The 17596-nt window shown below is 40.5% G+C and overlaps 1 protein-coding gene across 1 annotated transcript; it reads left to right on the top strand.

Moving 5' to 3' along the window:
• Positions 1–5391: 5391 nt before the first annotated feature.
• Positions 5392–17112, top strand: LOC139741723 (uncharacterized). Its single transcript, XM_071652309.1, has 4 exons — positions 5392–5406; positions 7246–7383; positions 15460–16048; positions 16718–17112. The coding sequence occupies exons 1-4, from the start codon at positions 5392–5394 to the stop codon at positions 17110–17112; spliced, it is 1137 nt and encodes a 378-aa protein (XP_071508410.1).
• The last annotated feature ends 484 nt before the right edge of the window (positions 17113–17596 follow it).

Here is a 17596-nt window from a genome sequence, read left to right as displayed (position 1 = left end):
ACGACCATCTAATGTAGATATAGACTTTGTCTTACTTTACTTAAATAGGTCTAGACACTACTGACTACATCATGTACACCCTAGCGTAGGTAGTCTAACTAACATTAGGCCTACATAGCACTAGTCCTAATGTTAGATATCTAATCTGGTCTGGTCTAGAGACATTTTAGATCTCACAACCAGTTAAGGTTCTCTAAGTTACTGTTACTAAAGTACTAGTGTCTAGTTTCTCTTCACTTTCACTCTAACAGTGTTAACCTTAGATCCATCTTGAGTTCAGTCTCTCTTACTAATACTTAGTCATACCGTACTCATTTAATTTCATCATTCACTCTCTCATGACAAAACTGCAATCTAGCGTTGTCGATAGGTTTAAAAGTTTAATTTATTAAGATGAAACACTGATCAGAACTGTTCTTTCTTTTCATCTTTACATATATTTCATATTAAGTGAAACATATGGCATGATGGGAGTAAAATAGACCTTGAAGGCGCCCTTGAAGGGTGTGTAGGCCCTCAGTTCTAGTCGAAGTGAGGATTTGATAGCATTTAACGTTTTGCGAGATATTCAGAAACCACTCTAGAAAGGTTCTATGACTCACATGAGATGTCAAAGAGCATGCAAATCTAAGGGGTATCAAGAGTCTATTTGCTGAAAATCGGTTTTGAAATGGCCGAGATATCCAAAAACAAGGTGAAACAAAGAGATCGGCCTCCTAATAAAAGGCGTGGCCTGTCACCTTTTTGTTAGTTTTAATATTCTATTATTTAGGCCCTAGATCTATCACTTTTTTGGACATATCTCGGCCATTTGAAAACCAATTTTCACCAAATAAACGTTGAATCCTTCTTGAAATTACATATTCTTTCATATTTCATAAGAGGTTTCTCATTATCTCACTTAGGAATGTTCAAAACATGAATCCCCACCTCAACCAGTACTGTACAGTCCCTTTTTTTTAAGTCTACCACTGTCTAACGTGGGCGCAGGGGGCTTAAACACACTTCGATCTACGATAGATGTGACACCGTCATTTGAATCATTGATTGACATTGCCATGCCCATGGGGCCATGCCAATCTATTTTGAGCTGACATCCGACCAACATTACAGAAACTTATTCTTTAATCTTAATGACGTCAAACAAAGAATCCCCTTTAGACACTGAATAAAGCATTGTTATAATCCCAAGAATGTTTCATGGCAATGAAATATACATGTACTTTCTTGCATACATACCTGTAACTTCACGGGAATTTCACATTGATCAGTGCAGTCGTCCATCTTGGCTGCGAGAAATTCAGCTTAGCTAGCTAGCTAGCGTATCGTATACTAGTATAGCGTCAACTAGCCTAATTTGCGTACGTACGTCGCTTGTACGCATGCGCATCTACTTTCAAGCCAAACTTTTTCATGAATATTAATGAGCCCCATTGGTTTTCTGCCTCGCTGTAGTACGGAAAAAAAAGGCGCGGCCTGCTGCAGGTATAAGCATGCACACTCACCGTACCGCTCAGCACGCATGTCGAATACATGCACATGTATACATGTATACACACAGCACATCCATCCATACTTTATCCATACACTGGGCACATCCATACTTTATCCATGTCAAGCCAGAACTCCTTGGTCAACCAATCGCTGCTTTAATATTTTAGTGACAGGCCAAGTGGGCGGAGCTTGTTTGTGCGTGCCCGGCTGGCTGTATAGTTTTGTTCAGTGGAGGTGGGATGGGCCTGGGAGAGTGTTTGTCTCTCAGGGTAGGTTGACAGAGATGGCTACCTATGTTGCACCATGGACATACGATAGCACATGCACATTGCCACATTAGCGCAGACATTCTCAGAACTACGTTTAACTACTAGTACTTGTATTGATACAAATTCCATGTTCAATTTAGAACAAAATAAGAACATTATCTTCAAGAACAGACAAATTTGAATGCAAACACACACACGCACGCACACACAAACACACATGCATGCAAATGTACTATAATACATGCACATAACTGTGAGTCGAAAAAAAATCGACTCTCGCGAGAGTCGAAGTTCACTTAAGTCGACGCATTTTTGTCAGTCCCGAGAGCTTCGACTCATGCGAGGTTTACTGTATTATACCAATTTCATTTTCAATCTACGCAGCGGAGAGAGTGTGATCACTATAGACCGCTGTTGTTGTTTAGTCAAGAACATTAGATATTCTTTGTTTCTTGTTTCGATATGCGTTGGTAGATCAACTGACTGCAATGCGTTTTTGTTTTATTTCGTCTTTGTAATAAACTGTTTCGGAAGAGCGCACCATGTCTGCATAATCTATACTGTATTTTTCTATTTGTGTGTTTATGCGGATTTTGTGCATGCATGTGTGTGTGTGTGTGTGTGTGTGTGTTCAGGGGAGATTTACGCCACAGACTTAAAAAAAGACCCTCAGAATATTGAGAATCATATTTGTAAACATACTTCCCAAATATTCCTCAACTTTGTAGTTTCGTTTCCTTGAACTGTTTACAATGAATTTAACTCTTGACATACGGCTGAGATTTTACCCCTGGTATTTTTACTTCTGACATTTTTACACCGAACCTGGTATATCGTCCCCCTTTTTTACACGAAGGCAAATGAGGGACTGAAAAGGTGATCTTGATACCTGAAAAAAAAAAAACTAAATAAAATTTGTAAATCTTACACACTGTCACTATTCTTTTGACCGCAAACACAGTTTGTGCATTTTGTCTTTGATAGAACACTCGCAATAAAATATCACCTCCAACACTTATAGCAGTCATTTTCGCTTTGTAGTTATATACAAAGCGAAAATGATTGTATTGATTCTTATCTTATGCATGCTCCAAATTCGAAGCAGAGGTAGGATCTGTGAAAAGAAACCTGTATTGACATTTTCTACTTGTCTGATAATTCTAATCTACATTTTTTGATGCCTACAACTGGAAAGAGAGGATTCTAAAACCCAGGATAAGCCGGTAATGATTTTTTGAAAAAAATGAAAACGAGCAAGCCAAGGAACGATCCACACAATTTTGCATACGTCACACACAGGTGCCAACCTCCGACTTTAGCAAAACGAACTACACATGTCAATTTACTGATGAAATCTCACACGAAGTACTGCAAAAACTGTTATTTAGTAAAATTGCAACATGGAGCTGAAATAAACATGTTAAACAATATTTATTAATTTTTAGAAGGAATCTCTTCAAAAGATTTTTATTTAGATAAAATTCGTGGGGAATATTCCAGATATGCAAAATGAAATTGGCATCATTGTCCGAACGTGCTGCCCATAGAAAACTGTGTGTAAGTACTAGTAACGTTGCACTAACTATGCATTGATGATAGCGATAATGGTTCGACATCACAGTTCAAACTATCTAACGAAGATGAGGACTGAGTGATTCTTAAAATCTAAATCCAAAAAATAGTCAACGGCAATCACGGTTTACGCCTAGTTAGAAGAAAACAGCATCCAGTACATATAGACTCTAGACTAGAACTAGGACTAGGACTAGTGAGCAGTCAAGGACCGAGAAGATTCTACTCGCCGCCCCGTCGACAGCTGTACGTGCACAGCGCTCAATAGGCACAGCGTAAACGTTTAGTATGCAATACATACCCCTGCTGCCAGAACTTGAAGAAAGTCCAGACGAAAGTCCAGACTCCACGGTCTAGCGTTGCCGCTAGATCTAGGCCCTTGTCCTGCAGGCCCTGTTGTTTCTGTGCTGAATTTTGCAGGTAAGGTATCTGCTTTATGGATTTTCAATGTTTTTGTAGTCGAGATAAATCTCATGGTGGTCGTATTAACACCATGGACTAACTTAGATCTATTTAGTAGGACCCATACCTCGGAAGAGTGGCCTGACCACGTAGATACAAACAGTGCCGCCGCTTCGCGATCCAGGCGCTGGTGTAAACGCTAGGCATAGTGCTAGAGTACTTCCGTATCCATGTAGATATCTCAAAATTCACGTAACCAAATTGCACCAAAATCACAAGAAATATTTTATGACTCATGTCCACTTGCTCACGCTAATTGGAACCAAATCGCAAGTCGGGAGGCATAAGTGAAGTTGTCGACTTTCCTGTCGTCGCTAAAAACAATCTGCTCTGTAGGACTAAACAAGAGTGATCGCGGCGTAGTAGCCCTACGGCCTGCGCACGCACAGACTGAAGTTAGCCATGTAATATGAGACAAATCTTTCAAGTAATCGGGAGCAAAAAATCAATTTATAAATTATTTGAGCTCAGTTGAATGAAAAATAAAGTTCGTAAATCACACAAATCGCCAAAATCATGACATTTTTTAGTTTAGTTCCCGCGTAAATTCCCCGTTCGCACAGTACTAGTCGGCTGTACCGCGTATACGTTCCACTTACTTCTCCTGCCATACTTTTGCCGAAGGACACACAGTTTCAATTATTATTCCGGTGCCTTCGATTTAAAGGTAAAGGTGCGAACTTCAGACATCACTCACTCCGATCATTATCACTAGAAAACACATTTCTGTCATTCTATCATCAGACAACATTCACTCACTTAATTGTAGGCTAATATAAGTTTTTTTTCTCTTTCTTCTTTCTTTCTATAAAACAACAACAACTAATATAAGTTTCCAGCCCAATTTCATTAGATTTACATTCGAATTAATGAAAAATCATTCAAATTCAAGCGATTTTGATCACGCATTATTTTTGGATTCTGTTTCGTTCAATTTAGAAAGAAAATCATTCCATTTAACGAGTCAAAGTTTGGGCATTCAGTTTCGCGGCAGCTGAATAAACGTTTAAACATTTAATTTCAAGAACAAATTTCAATTTCAGTTATAGGAACACAACATTGCACTTTGAGTGTTCGAAATCAGTCAACATGAACAAGTTTCTACGCGTTTCATACGCGTCCGTTTTTCACTCACTGTGATACATTGGATTACATAATTTCATTTTCACTTCAAACTTTTATTTAATCAGTTAATTCTAACTGTAATGTGTGTATTTCTTTCATCCCACGACATCGACACCCACGAGTCATACGACCCACGAAATCGACATCGAAAATAGGTCCATGAGTCTGACAGCCCACGAGTTAAACAGCCCACGAGTCATTCAGCCTATGCATGAGTGCGACAGTATATGAAAATAAAGCCCATGAGATCGACACTACACAAACAAAGCCCACGAGACCAAGCATTACGCAAAAGAGGCTCACGAGACCATTAATAGTCAAAATGTGTATCTGTATACAGGGTTTTGCACTAACGAAAAAAAAAGGGGGTAGGGAGAAAATAACAAGAACAGTGTATGGCTTCAAGTTTAGGTCTTTCATAATGACATCGTGCTGATTTTAATAGGCTTTCCCCATTTCTAGCTCGAAGATGTATGGGCAGGATGTAAGATTTTTTCCCTTTTCTCTCTTGCTCCACTTGTTAAGTACAAAATGACATTAGATATCCTATACCGACTGCTAGGAAGTTTTAGAGAACCAATTCGTCTCTGTAACTATAAGAATGTATGAAGTTCAATTGATGAAAACTTTTAATATCGCAGTCATGTATCCTCAATATGTGGCTTGTGTTTGTAATATTACTCTACTCAAAAAGGTAAAAATCAGTTTCATTTATTTTCCATCCGACATCAAACAAAAAGTACAGCAAAATACAAAGCATGCATTACACAATTACTTTATGATCAGTTTGAAAAAGAAAATACATAATGCAATATAAACCGTAAACTTGATATGAACATAAAAAAATCAGAATAATCAAGAACATCAATGTATACTTTGAAGGGTTGACCGAAAATGATGAAAAAGAGTGATCCACTAAAGAGCATGGCTTGTATTACGTGGGTCACCCAAAACGTAGTAATAGGTCACTAAACAACATCATTATAAACAGTAATCATTAAGTACAAAAAAGAAAAGCAAGTTCAGACTAATTTTACAATGTTACAACATGATGTAGGCACTACATCCATCGGCTTTGTTGGTGTAGTGTCGGTCTCGTGGGCCTTGTTTGCTAGTGTCGAACTCATGGAATTTATTTGCCTAATGTCGAACTCATGGGCTGAATAACTCGTGGGCTTTCTTCACTTCGTGTCGAACTCAACGGCTGTATATCTAGTGGGCTGTATGACTTGTAGGTTGTATGACTCGTGAGCTGTATGACTTGTGGGCTGTATAACTCGTGGGCTGTATGACTCGTGGGTGTCGGTGCCTCCGCACATTTCCCTGAATATATATTTTTCTTACATTTTAATAGAAACAAAAATCGAATATCTCACTAATGGGTGCACCAGATCTGTGAACTTCCAGTCTGAAAATGCAAAATCTTCCTCTTGTGCAAGGGGTATCTCCCTCCCACACTCCCCGCACATTCCCTGAATATGATATATATTCTCTCCCTTTTTGAAAGAAACAAAAATCGAATATTTTACCAAAGGAGTGCGCGAGATCTGAATTTCAAGTCTGAAAATGAAAAAATCTCCGTCGTGTGGGAGGAAGATAACCCCCTTCCACACCCTCATTCCTACATTTCCCTGAATACTAGTTCATATTTTCCATACCTTTTCACTAGAAGCAACATCTAACATTTCATAAAAAGTGTGCGCTACATAACTACATTTCAGTTCTGAAAATGCAAAATCACCCTCGTGATAGAAGGGGCTGTCCCCCTTCCGACACTCTCCCCCGCACATTTCCCTCAATACAGAAAGGCCCCTATATATATATATATATATATATATATAATTTTTCTATTAGCAGAAACATTGAATGTTTCACGAAAATTGTGCACCACATCTCTAAATTTCAGTTCTGAAAATGTAAAATCTCAGTAGTGCGGGATCGGCCTTGAGCATCCCATGCATGTTCTATGGGGTTCATATCTGGCGAACAAGCTGGCCATGGCAACTGTTCAACCCCCTCTGCCTGTAGGAATTCCCTAACTACAGCTTCCCTGTGCGGTCTAGCGTTATCATCCTGCAGTCGGAAATTGAACCCATACACACATCTTGCATTATGGAAGGCAGTGGCACTCCAATATCTCCCTGTAGACAGCGGCGTTTACGTTACCATCCGGCACTACTAGTGGCGTTTTTCCTCCGTAATGGATTCCAGCCCAGACCATCACTGAGCCTCCTCCACCTTGGGTTGTCTCTTGGACACAGTCATCCCGAAGACTTTCCCCAGCTAACCGACGAACTCGCTTTCTCCCATCTCTACGGTCAAGGATGAACCGGCTCTCGTCCACGAAGATAACGTGTTGCCAATGTCCCAGTTGAAGCGTCCTGTGCTGCCTGGCCCAAAGGAGACGAACTACCTTGTGGCGAACCGTCAGGCGTGGACATCTCTCCAATCGTCGTGCTCGGTAGCCATGTTGTATCAATCTGCGATTGACTGTTGATCTTGAGACGTTGATTCCATGATGTCTCCTCCACAAGCGTTGATGACGACCGGTAAATTCCGGTTTCTGCGGCTAAGATTCAACAGCTGACGATCATCTACTAGTATTCTTTTTGTCAGTCTGGGATGTCCTGGTGATTTCCGTGATAGCACGTTTCCTTTCTCACAATGACGCTTAAGGATTTGAGAGACTGCACCCTGTGAAATCCATAGGATTTCTCCTATACGAGTCTGCTTGAAGCCCTTCTGCCTCAGTGCTACCACTCTCTCGCGCATTGCCGTTGGCATTGGACCAGGCATAGTCTACAACTAGGGAGACTCTGTACCGATTTTGAATGCAAGCAGTACAGGAACTTGGAAAAAAAAATCAACTTTCTTTACACGGTGCAAAATCTGCAAAAATGGCAATATTTCAATTGCACAGGGCTTTATAGTCTGCACAAGGTAACTTTATTACGTAATAGCACATTCCTCATGTTCAAATATCACCTGAATAATGGGGTAACGTTACGTAATCAACGACATACCCGTTCGTCTACAGACAGCCTTTAAAATGCAAACAAAACTGTCGACATTTATTCAATGCAAAATTATTCCACTTTTTGACCAACAGTGAATATATATTCTTTACTTTTTTATTGATGGAAACAAGAATTGAATATTTCGCCCAAGGGATGCAACAGAACTCTGAATTTGAAATCTGAAGTCTGAAATTTCAAAATCTCAGTAGTTTGGGAAGTGGTAACTCCCTCCAAACACTCATCTCCCTCCCAACACCCCCCCACCCCCGCCCCCGTCCATTTCACTGAATATGTATAGTTTTTATAAATTTTTTTTATTGATAGAAACAATATTCGAATATTTCACCAGAGGGGTGTACTAGATCTCTGAACTCAAGTCTGAAAATGAAAAAAAAAAGAAATATCCCCCCCCCCCATGTGGGGTTTCCCCCTCCCACATCCTCCCCTGCACATTTTCCTGAATGGTAGTTTGTATTTCTTACTCTTTTTATTGAAAACAAAATCAAATATCTCACCAAAAGTGTGCACCTTGTATCTGAATTTCAGGTCTGCAAAATACAAAATATGTCTGGTGTGTGTGAGGGCGTCTATTCTCCCTCCTACTTCCTCTCCCTGCACATTTCCCTGAATATGAAAGTTTCTTACTGTTTTTGATAGAAAGAAAAATCGAATATTTCACCAAATTTGTGCACTAGATCACTGAATTACAGGTCTGACAAATCAAAATCTCCCTCTTGTGAGAGGGGGTATATCCCCCTTCCACCACCGCCTCGGTCGCTCCGCTCCCTCGCATATTACCCCCCACCCCCTCCCCCATCATAAAAAGGGATCGACGCCCCTTGGGATGATTGTCTTAACTGACTTAATTCAAACAATTCAGAAATCCCATTGAAATGATAAAGTTTTTATCATATACTACATATACAGAAGTACATATATATATATCCGTACTACCATTTTATTTCTTTCATTTCACTTAATTTTTGCACGTACCCATAGCGCGTGTGTGCGTAAAACTTTGGGCTTGTATTTGTGCTCGTATTTGATGACTATCGCCGATCATCTCCTCCCTCCCTCCCCCCCCCCCCCCCCACTCCTCGGTACGGATAAAGGTCTTCCCGGAGGTGCTGATGCAAATTTGGATGCGTTGCACGCGTGCATTTTAATTTGAACCCCCTTTTTACACGTTTATTTGAGAAACTCATGAAATCGCATGCCTTAACCCTAACTAGGCCGGGCTATTTAGGTAGTTGATAGAGCCGGGGGGGGGGGGCCTCCCAGGCCCCCCCCCCTCCAGATCTCGGCCGTCGACCGCGCGATCGCGACGAAAATTGGCACACACATTGCCTATGATGTAATCTAAAATACCATGAAGTTATTTTTCTCAAAAAAATCATCATTTATGCAAAATTATGCTAATTTATGCATGATGATGCCTAAAATCAGACTAATTGGTATAAATCACAAAATAAAGCTCAAAACAGGCACATTTTTTGTGTACATATTCTTTTTAGTGTCCTTAGCAAATGTAATAAAAAAAATTGTGATATCAGAAAAAATTCTTAACTATTTTATTGTTTTTTGGAATTTCTTATGTATTTCTTTGCTTTTTCGACTTTATGTTTTCATTGTTTTTTCGATGAAATTTGTCCGCGACATCGCTCCGAACAAGAAAATATGTTATTCATTGATTTTAATCAATAAAACACCAAAATAATCATGCTTTTATGAAATTTGCCTGTAAGCACAGTTTGCATTGAAATTGTACACGAATTAACGTTTTTTGAGCAATTTTTGGTCTGACATGCATGTACATATTTATGCGTAACTTCGGAACCGCGCACCTGGGCGTCGCAAATTTGGTGTCAAAAGATGCGGGAAACTCGAAAGAAAAAAGTCATGAAACGTCGCGGCGATACCTTTTTTGCCATTGCGATACATCGCGCGGAACGTTGGAGGGGGGGGGGGGGCCTTCAAGGCCCCCCCCCCCGGCCTAGTTAGGGTTAAGTTGAACGAACTAGATTACCTTTTTGAATGTTAATCTCAGTGATCATTCAAATTCACTCGAATTTGAATGATCGCATCGTTAAATCGAATGCAAAGCCGATGAAATTGACAGGAAAACCTATATTTAGGTTTATGTTTTATATTATACAGTATTATGCATTCCATTATAAGCACATAAAGCAGACAGTGCAGAAGGTGTGTACTTACAGGGGCGTCACCAGCTTTTTTTCAAGGGGGGTGCGTTTTGACACTAAATGTTTACGAGATTTTTTGGACAGACATTTGGAATATAGGAAGCTCTCAATCCCTAGACTTTTACTGTTTTTTGAGGGAAACCAAGCGGGGAAAGGGCACCGGCGTAGCTAGGATTTCATCTTGGGGAAGGGGGGGGGGGGGAGTTAGTATGCGAGGGAGCGAGCAAGGGTGGGGGGAGGGTGTGGAAGTGCCGGAGGGGGTACACGATACCCCCTATAAATGGATATGGAATGACGGTGTGATACGACAAATTACTGGCGATATCAGGAGAATGGCATAACGACTACATGCGAGCGAGCGGAGCGAGCGAGCTTGAAAATTTTGACATTTTACAGTCCAAAAACTGCCGTTTGTAGCCATATTTTTTTGCTTTGTAAATGAAGGGGGGCGGGCGCACCGGACGCAACTGCTCACAATTACTGGCAGCAACATCAGGTGATTGGCATAATAATTAAATGCGAGCGAGCGAAGAGAGCGAGCTTTGAAATTTTGACATTTTACAGTCCCCAAACTGCCATTTGGAGCCATATTTTTTCGCTTTGGAAATAAAGGAGGGTTGGGGCGCAACGGGCGCAACTGCCGGTAATTACTGGCAGCAACATCAGGAGAATTGCTTAACAATTAAATGCGAGCGAGCGAGCGAGCTTGAAAATTTTGACATTTTACAGTCCAAAAACTGCCGTTTGTAGCCATATTTTTTGCCTTGGAAATTACGGGGGGGGGGGGGGCGCACCGGGCGGAACTGCTGGCAATTACTGGCACCAACATCAGGTGAATTGCATAACGCTTAAATAATGTGAGCGAGCGAAGAGAGCGAGCTTGAAAATTTTGACATTTTACAGTAAGAAAAACTGCCGTTTGTAGCTATATTTTTTTCGCTTTGGAAATTAAGGGGGGGGGGGGGCGCACCGGGCGCAAATGCTGACAATTACTGGTAGTAACATCAGAAGAATGGCATAAAGATTAAATGCGAGCGAGCTTGAAAATTTTGACATTTTACAGTCCAAAAACTGCCATTTGAAGCTATAGCTTTTTTGCTTTCGAAATTAAGGGGGCGTAGGCCTACCTGGCGGAACTGCTGGCAATTACTGGCAGCAATATCAGGAGAATTTAAATGCGAACGAGCGGAGCGAGCGAGCTTGAAAATTTTGGCATTCTCACAGTCCCCAAACTGCCGATTGTAGCTATATTTTTTCGCTTTGGAAATTAAGGGGGGGGGGGAGCACCAGATGCAACTGCCGGCAATTACTGGCAGCAACTTCAGGAAAATGGCATTACGACTAAATGCGAGCGAGCAGAGCGAGCACGCTTGAAAATTTTGACATTTTACTGTCCAAAAACTGCCGTTTGAAGCTGTATTATTTTTTTTTTCGCTTTGGAAATTAAAAGGGGGGGGGGGGACGCCCGGTGCGCCCTCCCCCTGGATCCGCCACTTGTAGTCAAGGGTGTGGGTTTATGTTCATGACTGGGGGAGGTATGACCAGCGAGGGGTTGTCGAAGTGACCAAGCGGGGAAGGATGTCCAAAATCTGCACTTTAGAGCATCCCCTAAACTAATTGTGCGCGTTTGTGTGTGTGTGTGTGTATTATATACATGGAAAAGTTAGGAATTAGCCCAGGTCAAGTCTTTTTATTGGCAATGCAAGACATTTCTATATAGACTAGTATGTAAAGTAACACTGCAAAATCAATGATCTAGCTTTGATATAACGAAGCGTAAGGTACAAAGGTGTACATTCTACATCACATTGCGCAACACTGTAGCGACTCTTCGTTCAGATGTACTGGGTATACTGCGCACATCCTGCTTATATGCAGAATGCCAACCAGGAATCACGCTGAATCACAATCTTTTGTCGAGTCCGGGCTTTAATTTTGAACAATGTTTCACACTATATACCTATTTAATTATGGTTAAAAGAAATCATAGAAAAATATCTTATTTCTTGATCACCCTTTCATTCAAAAGCAGTTTACTAACATTTGAATTACTATTTCGGTAAGTTTTTTTTTTTTTTTAAGCAGCGGATTGGGAAGGGGGCGCACCCCCCCCCCCCCCCTCCGTAGTTACGCCACTGCTTTTGGGTGAAATAATTGGACAGATTTCTTTAATTCTAACAAAAAAGCAAGAAAATCTTTTCATCGCGGGAATTATGATTATGTGGGTGGGGCAAATGATGCGCTTGCCTTCCAATACTTTTAGGGGGGCAACATTATTGTTTTCTTTCAAAAGCAAGAAAATGTTCTCATTTCGGGAATAATCAATTATGGGGGGGGGGGAATTAAAATATGCTTGCCCCTCCAATATTTTTATGGTGGTAACTTTTTGTTTTTCTGTCAAAAAAAAAAGATAAGAAAATCTTCCCGTCTCTGGAATTATGGAAGGGGGGGGGGGGTGGGCAAAATGATATGCTTGCCCCTCCATTTTTTTTCTTTTTTTCTTTTTTTTAATGAGGCTAAGGGTCGCTCTTGGGCTGGCAATATGGATTGGTCAGAAGTAACGTACATAGACCCTACATACACGTACATGCAAACGTGTATAAGTGCTCCGTATGGTACGGATGTACAGTACGTATTTAAAATAGTAAACACTGTAGAATACTAGTAGATATGTATAAAATCAGTGCTGCCAGAACCAGGGGTGCGAATTGTTTTTGCCGACGATTTTTTTTTTTTTTTTTGTCTCTGGTGCAAAATACGAAAAAAAATAGAAAAGAATAATTATTTAGCGTACGGCGTTGAGGTCGCTCGCAGACTGAATTTTTTTTTAAAAAAGGATCTGAAGGGGGGGGGGGTGCGTTCGCACCCAACGCACCCCCCCCCCCCCCCCCCCCCCCCTGGTGACGCCCATGACTTAGCATTGTCAGCAGTTAAGTATGGATTGAATGAGATATTATCAATTAAAAACGTTGAAGCATGAAGTGTCTCCTTAATGTGACATCCATAGTTTTATAATTTTTTTTTTTTTTTGGGGGGGGGGATTTGAGTGCGCGCTCTACGTGTTCAATTTTTGTTTTGCTTTGTTTTAATACCGTCATTGTCAAGACTCCTGAAGAAGGCGGAGGCCGCTGAAAATTCGAGTCGAATAAACTCATTCTTTTTTGGCCAAAAATGCATTACCAGTATATTTCTTCATTTCTTCGTGGAGCCAATACGTGAGTTCTCAACATATATACATATATGTATATATATATATATATATATATATAGTGAAAACATTTTGTTTCTGGTCAGTTTTCCCTTTCTTTGGTTATATATATATGTATATATATGTGTGTGTGTGTGTGTTTATATATATATATATGTATATCTATATATATGTATTATATATATTTTATATATATATGTATATATATATATATATATAATATATATTTTTTATTTATATATATATATATTTATTTATGTATGTAGCAGTTTGAATGATCTATGATCTCTAACTTTAGTAATAAAAGGTGGGTGCCGGCAACGTGATCATTATTGATTTCAAGGCTTTCGTTAGTGTATCATCAATTTTTTTTCTTTCGTACGATGTTCAGTGTCAAAGTAGATTACTGACTGGAAAGGGAAGGGATGGGATGAGATGTATCTAATTTTGATAATAGTCCCGCGTGGTAAACAACTAATGTGCACACATCCGTGTGACACTCAATGCTTGGTCACGCTCGCTACTCCCTGCGAGCCTTGAGGCCATATTAATTCACGCAGAAAGACAAGATGACTGAGGCTTGGGGCAGTTAATGCTCTAGGAGAGAAATGAAGTTATGGGTTTCATAGTGGTCATGAATGTCTATTAATCCTCCAAAGGCGGAAATCTGCAAAGCAGCCATATTGCATTGCAAGGATATCAGCACTAACAAGGACACGCACTGTGATGGCCAGTTAAATTGACTTTCTTAACTTTATGGAATGGAAACGTGATAAATGAACGACAAATAGCTCTGAGATCCGTTTCAGCTTTAAGTCATTTCAAAGTTCAGTGACATGTGCATTGAAGTCGTTGTATTCGGAAGTACTAGATTTAGATGGGTCACGCGCTAAGATTGCAGTTCATTGCTTTCGGATGCAGTTTTACAAGAGGACATCCTTGATACAGGAGAAAATAACAATGTCTAACATCTTTTGAATGGGAGACGACGATAGTGAATAAGAGAAATCTTAATCACACCTATTAAACTGGAACGACAGGGACTTTTCTGCAAATGACTGGCATCACGTGAGCCCGAGTGGTTAGTTGAGGGCGCCATGGTAGAAGACATGCCGAATAAAAGTCGTTTCGACTGTCCCACCATTATGTTATATTGATCGTTAAACACAATTTCATGCTATAACTGATTTTGTTTCCATTCATTTGATGTAAAAATAGTCCTTCAGTATCAATCCCTATTTCTGACATATTTTCACTTCACAGACATACGAAAGGGAGCAAAACACCCCGTCAGTATAGACAACTGAAAATAATTGCCAACGAACGCATGTCTGTATATAGGTGTCTTGGTTGTCAGATGTCTTTCGAACTATAATATTTTGACCAGGATACTTGATTTGATCCACTCAATAAAGCCAATGTAGTGAGAGTGACAAGCGTTTCCCTGCCGCTAAGATGTGTACCCTGACGTGTGCTTGGCCTCTTTCTCATCTAAATCATACGAAACAAAATAATACTCCCCTCGGCAGGCACAAGGGTCTTGACATTTCTGGAACGGTTTCGAAATTGGCCAACAACAATGCAGAAAGGAAAATGCCATTATCCAGCGTCTGGGCACAAGTTGTCAGTGTTTCTATTCGAAGGGTACTGGCTGTGTGCTTACTGTCTTCCGGTTTCGGTGGCAGAGCATAGCAGATTCCATTCAAACTTTCATCTGAAATCGTATTTTCTGAACATATCACCATTCTACGGTACCAAAGAGCTTCGATTCATATCTAATTCTTCAAATATTTCAAACCCATTACGCTGAACAAACATCCAGACTCTGATCATGGCATCGCGACGTGTCGGCCCTAGTTCTGACGGATCAGTGATCAGAGTAAGGAATATAAATAAATACAGTTTCAAAAAAAAAAAAGAAAAAGCGGAATGATAGAAAAGACGCCGCCAGCGGCCATTCATTTTTTATCCCGTGGTGATGTCACACTCATTATCTTTTTTGAAGGTATTAAGAAAATATTTGAAGTATACTTTCACTAACGGAGGATTCGAAATTCATGTGATTATATTATTTTGACAGATAATTGTTCATCTGGTTCTCCGGGGACGAGGGGAAACATCAACACGGCGTGGCATTTATTGTTAGGAAAGAAATTTCCAGCAGTGTCATCAGCTGCACCCCAATCTCCAGCAGGCTGATCTCCATTCGCATCTCAGCCAGACCACACAAATTGACTATTATCCAAGCCTATGCTCCAACTTCAGGCCATGGTGATGAGGAAGTGGAGGAATTCTATGACCAGCTGGAGGCCACAATAGCAAAAGTCCCAAGGAAAGACCTCATGATGGTTCAGGGATACTGGAATGCCAAGGTAGGCCCAGATGCTTACGAGAACTGGGCAGGGACAGTCGGGAGATTTGGCATGGGAGATACTAATGACAGAGGCATTAGGCTACTGGAATTTGCCAAAAGTCACTGCCTAACCCTGGCCAACACTCTGCACCCCAAAAACTGGTCCAGAACTGTAACCTGGCACTCACCAAATGGTCAAGTGCACAACCAGATAGACTTCATTCTGGTACCACAACGCTTCAAGTCCAGCATTAACAAAGCAAACACGAGGACCTTCCCAGGTGCTGACATTGGCAGCGACCACGACCTTGTGCTTACAACTATCAAGCTGAAGCTGAATTCGAAGTGTCAAAAGAATAGCCCTCGCATTTGCTTCGATCTCAAAAAATAGGGCTGAGTGTTAAATTCACATCTTTATGAATAATTAGATATATGTAGGCTTTTTGATAGAATCTGCTTTATTGGTTTTACTTTTTTTTTCATTGATTAATGCTGAGCTACATCTTAGTTAAGCACTGGATATCTTGAAAGTCATTGCCTTTATTTCACCCTCTTTACTCTTGTCCCTGTAACTGTGTGTCCAAGTCCAAGTTATTTTTTTTCTTCCCATTATTCAATCCCATATTCTGTTTAAATACATTTTTTCTCTTTTAACATCCGTTAGTGTGCTTCCCCCCCCCCACAATTATTTCATTTTCGCATATTGTATGTATATATTGTACATAGTTTTCAGGCTGAATTTTCCAGTCTTGTGTATCTGGTGTTTTTTGTTTTGTATCTGTAAATACGAGTTTCTGCAATTTACAAGCTTTGCTTCTCAGCAGGACTCCTATCTTTTCCACCTCATGTACTAGTATATGTTAACTCTTTTTAGCTATCTGTCATGTTTGTGTAATCATTGATTTCTTGTCTTCACCCAATACCGAGGTATTACAATTTCTGTAATTTGTTTTCTTGGTGGAATTGAGCAAATAAATTGAATTGAATTGAATTGAATTGAATTGAAAAACTTCAAGACCCAGAGGCTGTGGAAATATTCAAAGCTCAAGTTGGAGGAAAGTTTGCAGTACTCAGTGTACTCGACAATGACATAGACACTCTTGCTGGTAATATCAAGGAAGTGTTACTGACAACGGCTGACGAAGTGCTGGGGAAGCAGCAAAAGAGATCCAAACCTTGGGTCACGACGGAAGTGCTTGACCTCTGTGACAAGAGACGAGAGCTGAGGCATGCTAAACACACCAGCCATGAGGCAAGAATACAGTACCGAGAGATGAATAGGGAGGTCAGGAAGAAAGTGAAAGCTGCCAAGGAGGACTGGATTGAAGCCCAGTGCAAAGTCATAGACAAAGGACTGACTGCAGGAAACATCAAGGAGGCTTACAACACTCTTAAAGACCTAATAAAATGATTTAGACATTTTTTTCTCAATAACGAAATAATATTAAATGTTAAATTCTAAGTAATTCTATGGTTGTGCGGGGTTTTTTACTGTTCTGAATTTTGTTCTATATTTGTTAACATAATGGATGCAATTTCCTCGGTTTTGGAAAACTGTCTATACTTTCGCCGCATGCGGCGCACTATCACTTCTAAATTGTGATGACGTCTAAGAACGGAGTCGTCGATATTGATTGTCCGACCAGCCTAGCCATAGCCAGCGCGAGCTGGCATGCGGCAAGGCTATGCTAGCGCAGCGCAGCGACAGCCGGCCGGCTGCTAGCGCTGGCGGGGGAGCGAGCTAGCGAGCGCATAGCAGGTGCTGCGCTGCACTATTGTCATTGGCTAAGCCTTTAGACAAAAGAATATTTAATGAATTGTATCGAATTTAATACTGCCAATAATACAGATTACAACTGTGGTACGCTTGGATATCCATTATTTTCGGCAAACTC

Source organism: Diadema antillarum, unplaced genomic scaffold, assembly GCF_040938485.1.
Source record: "Diadema antillarum isolate AM-2024a unplaced genomic scaffold, OU_Dant_1.0 seq00000947_RagTag, whole genome shotgun sequence".
NCBI classification, from domain to species: domain Eukaryota; kingdom Metazoa; phylum Echinodermata; class Echinoidea; order Diadematoida; family Diadematidae; genus Diadema; species Diadema antillarum.
The sequence above is the reverse complement of the archived record's forward strand: the minus strand, read 5'-3'. Positions and strand labels throughout refer to the sequence as shown.

Excerpts from the sequence above, each read along its gene's own strand:
- LOC139741723 (XM_071652309.1), top strand. Across the intron at positions 7,384-15,459 it reads CTCTCCAATCGTCGTGCTCG|GGGAAACATCAACACGGCGT; the intron begins GTAGCCATGTTG and ends TCCGGGGACGAG. Across the intron at positions 16,049-16,717 it reads GCTGAAGCTGAATTCGAAGT|ACCCAGAGGCTGTGGAAATA; the intron begins GTCAAAAGAATA and ends AAAAACTTCAAG.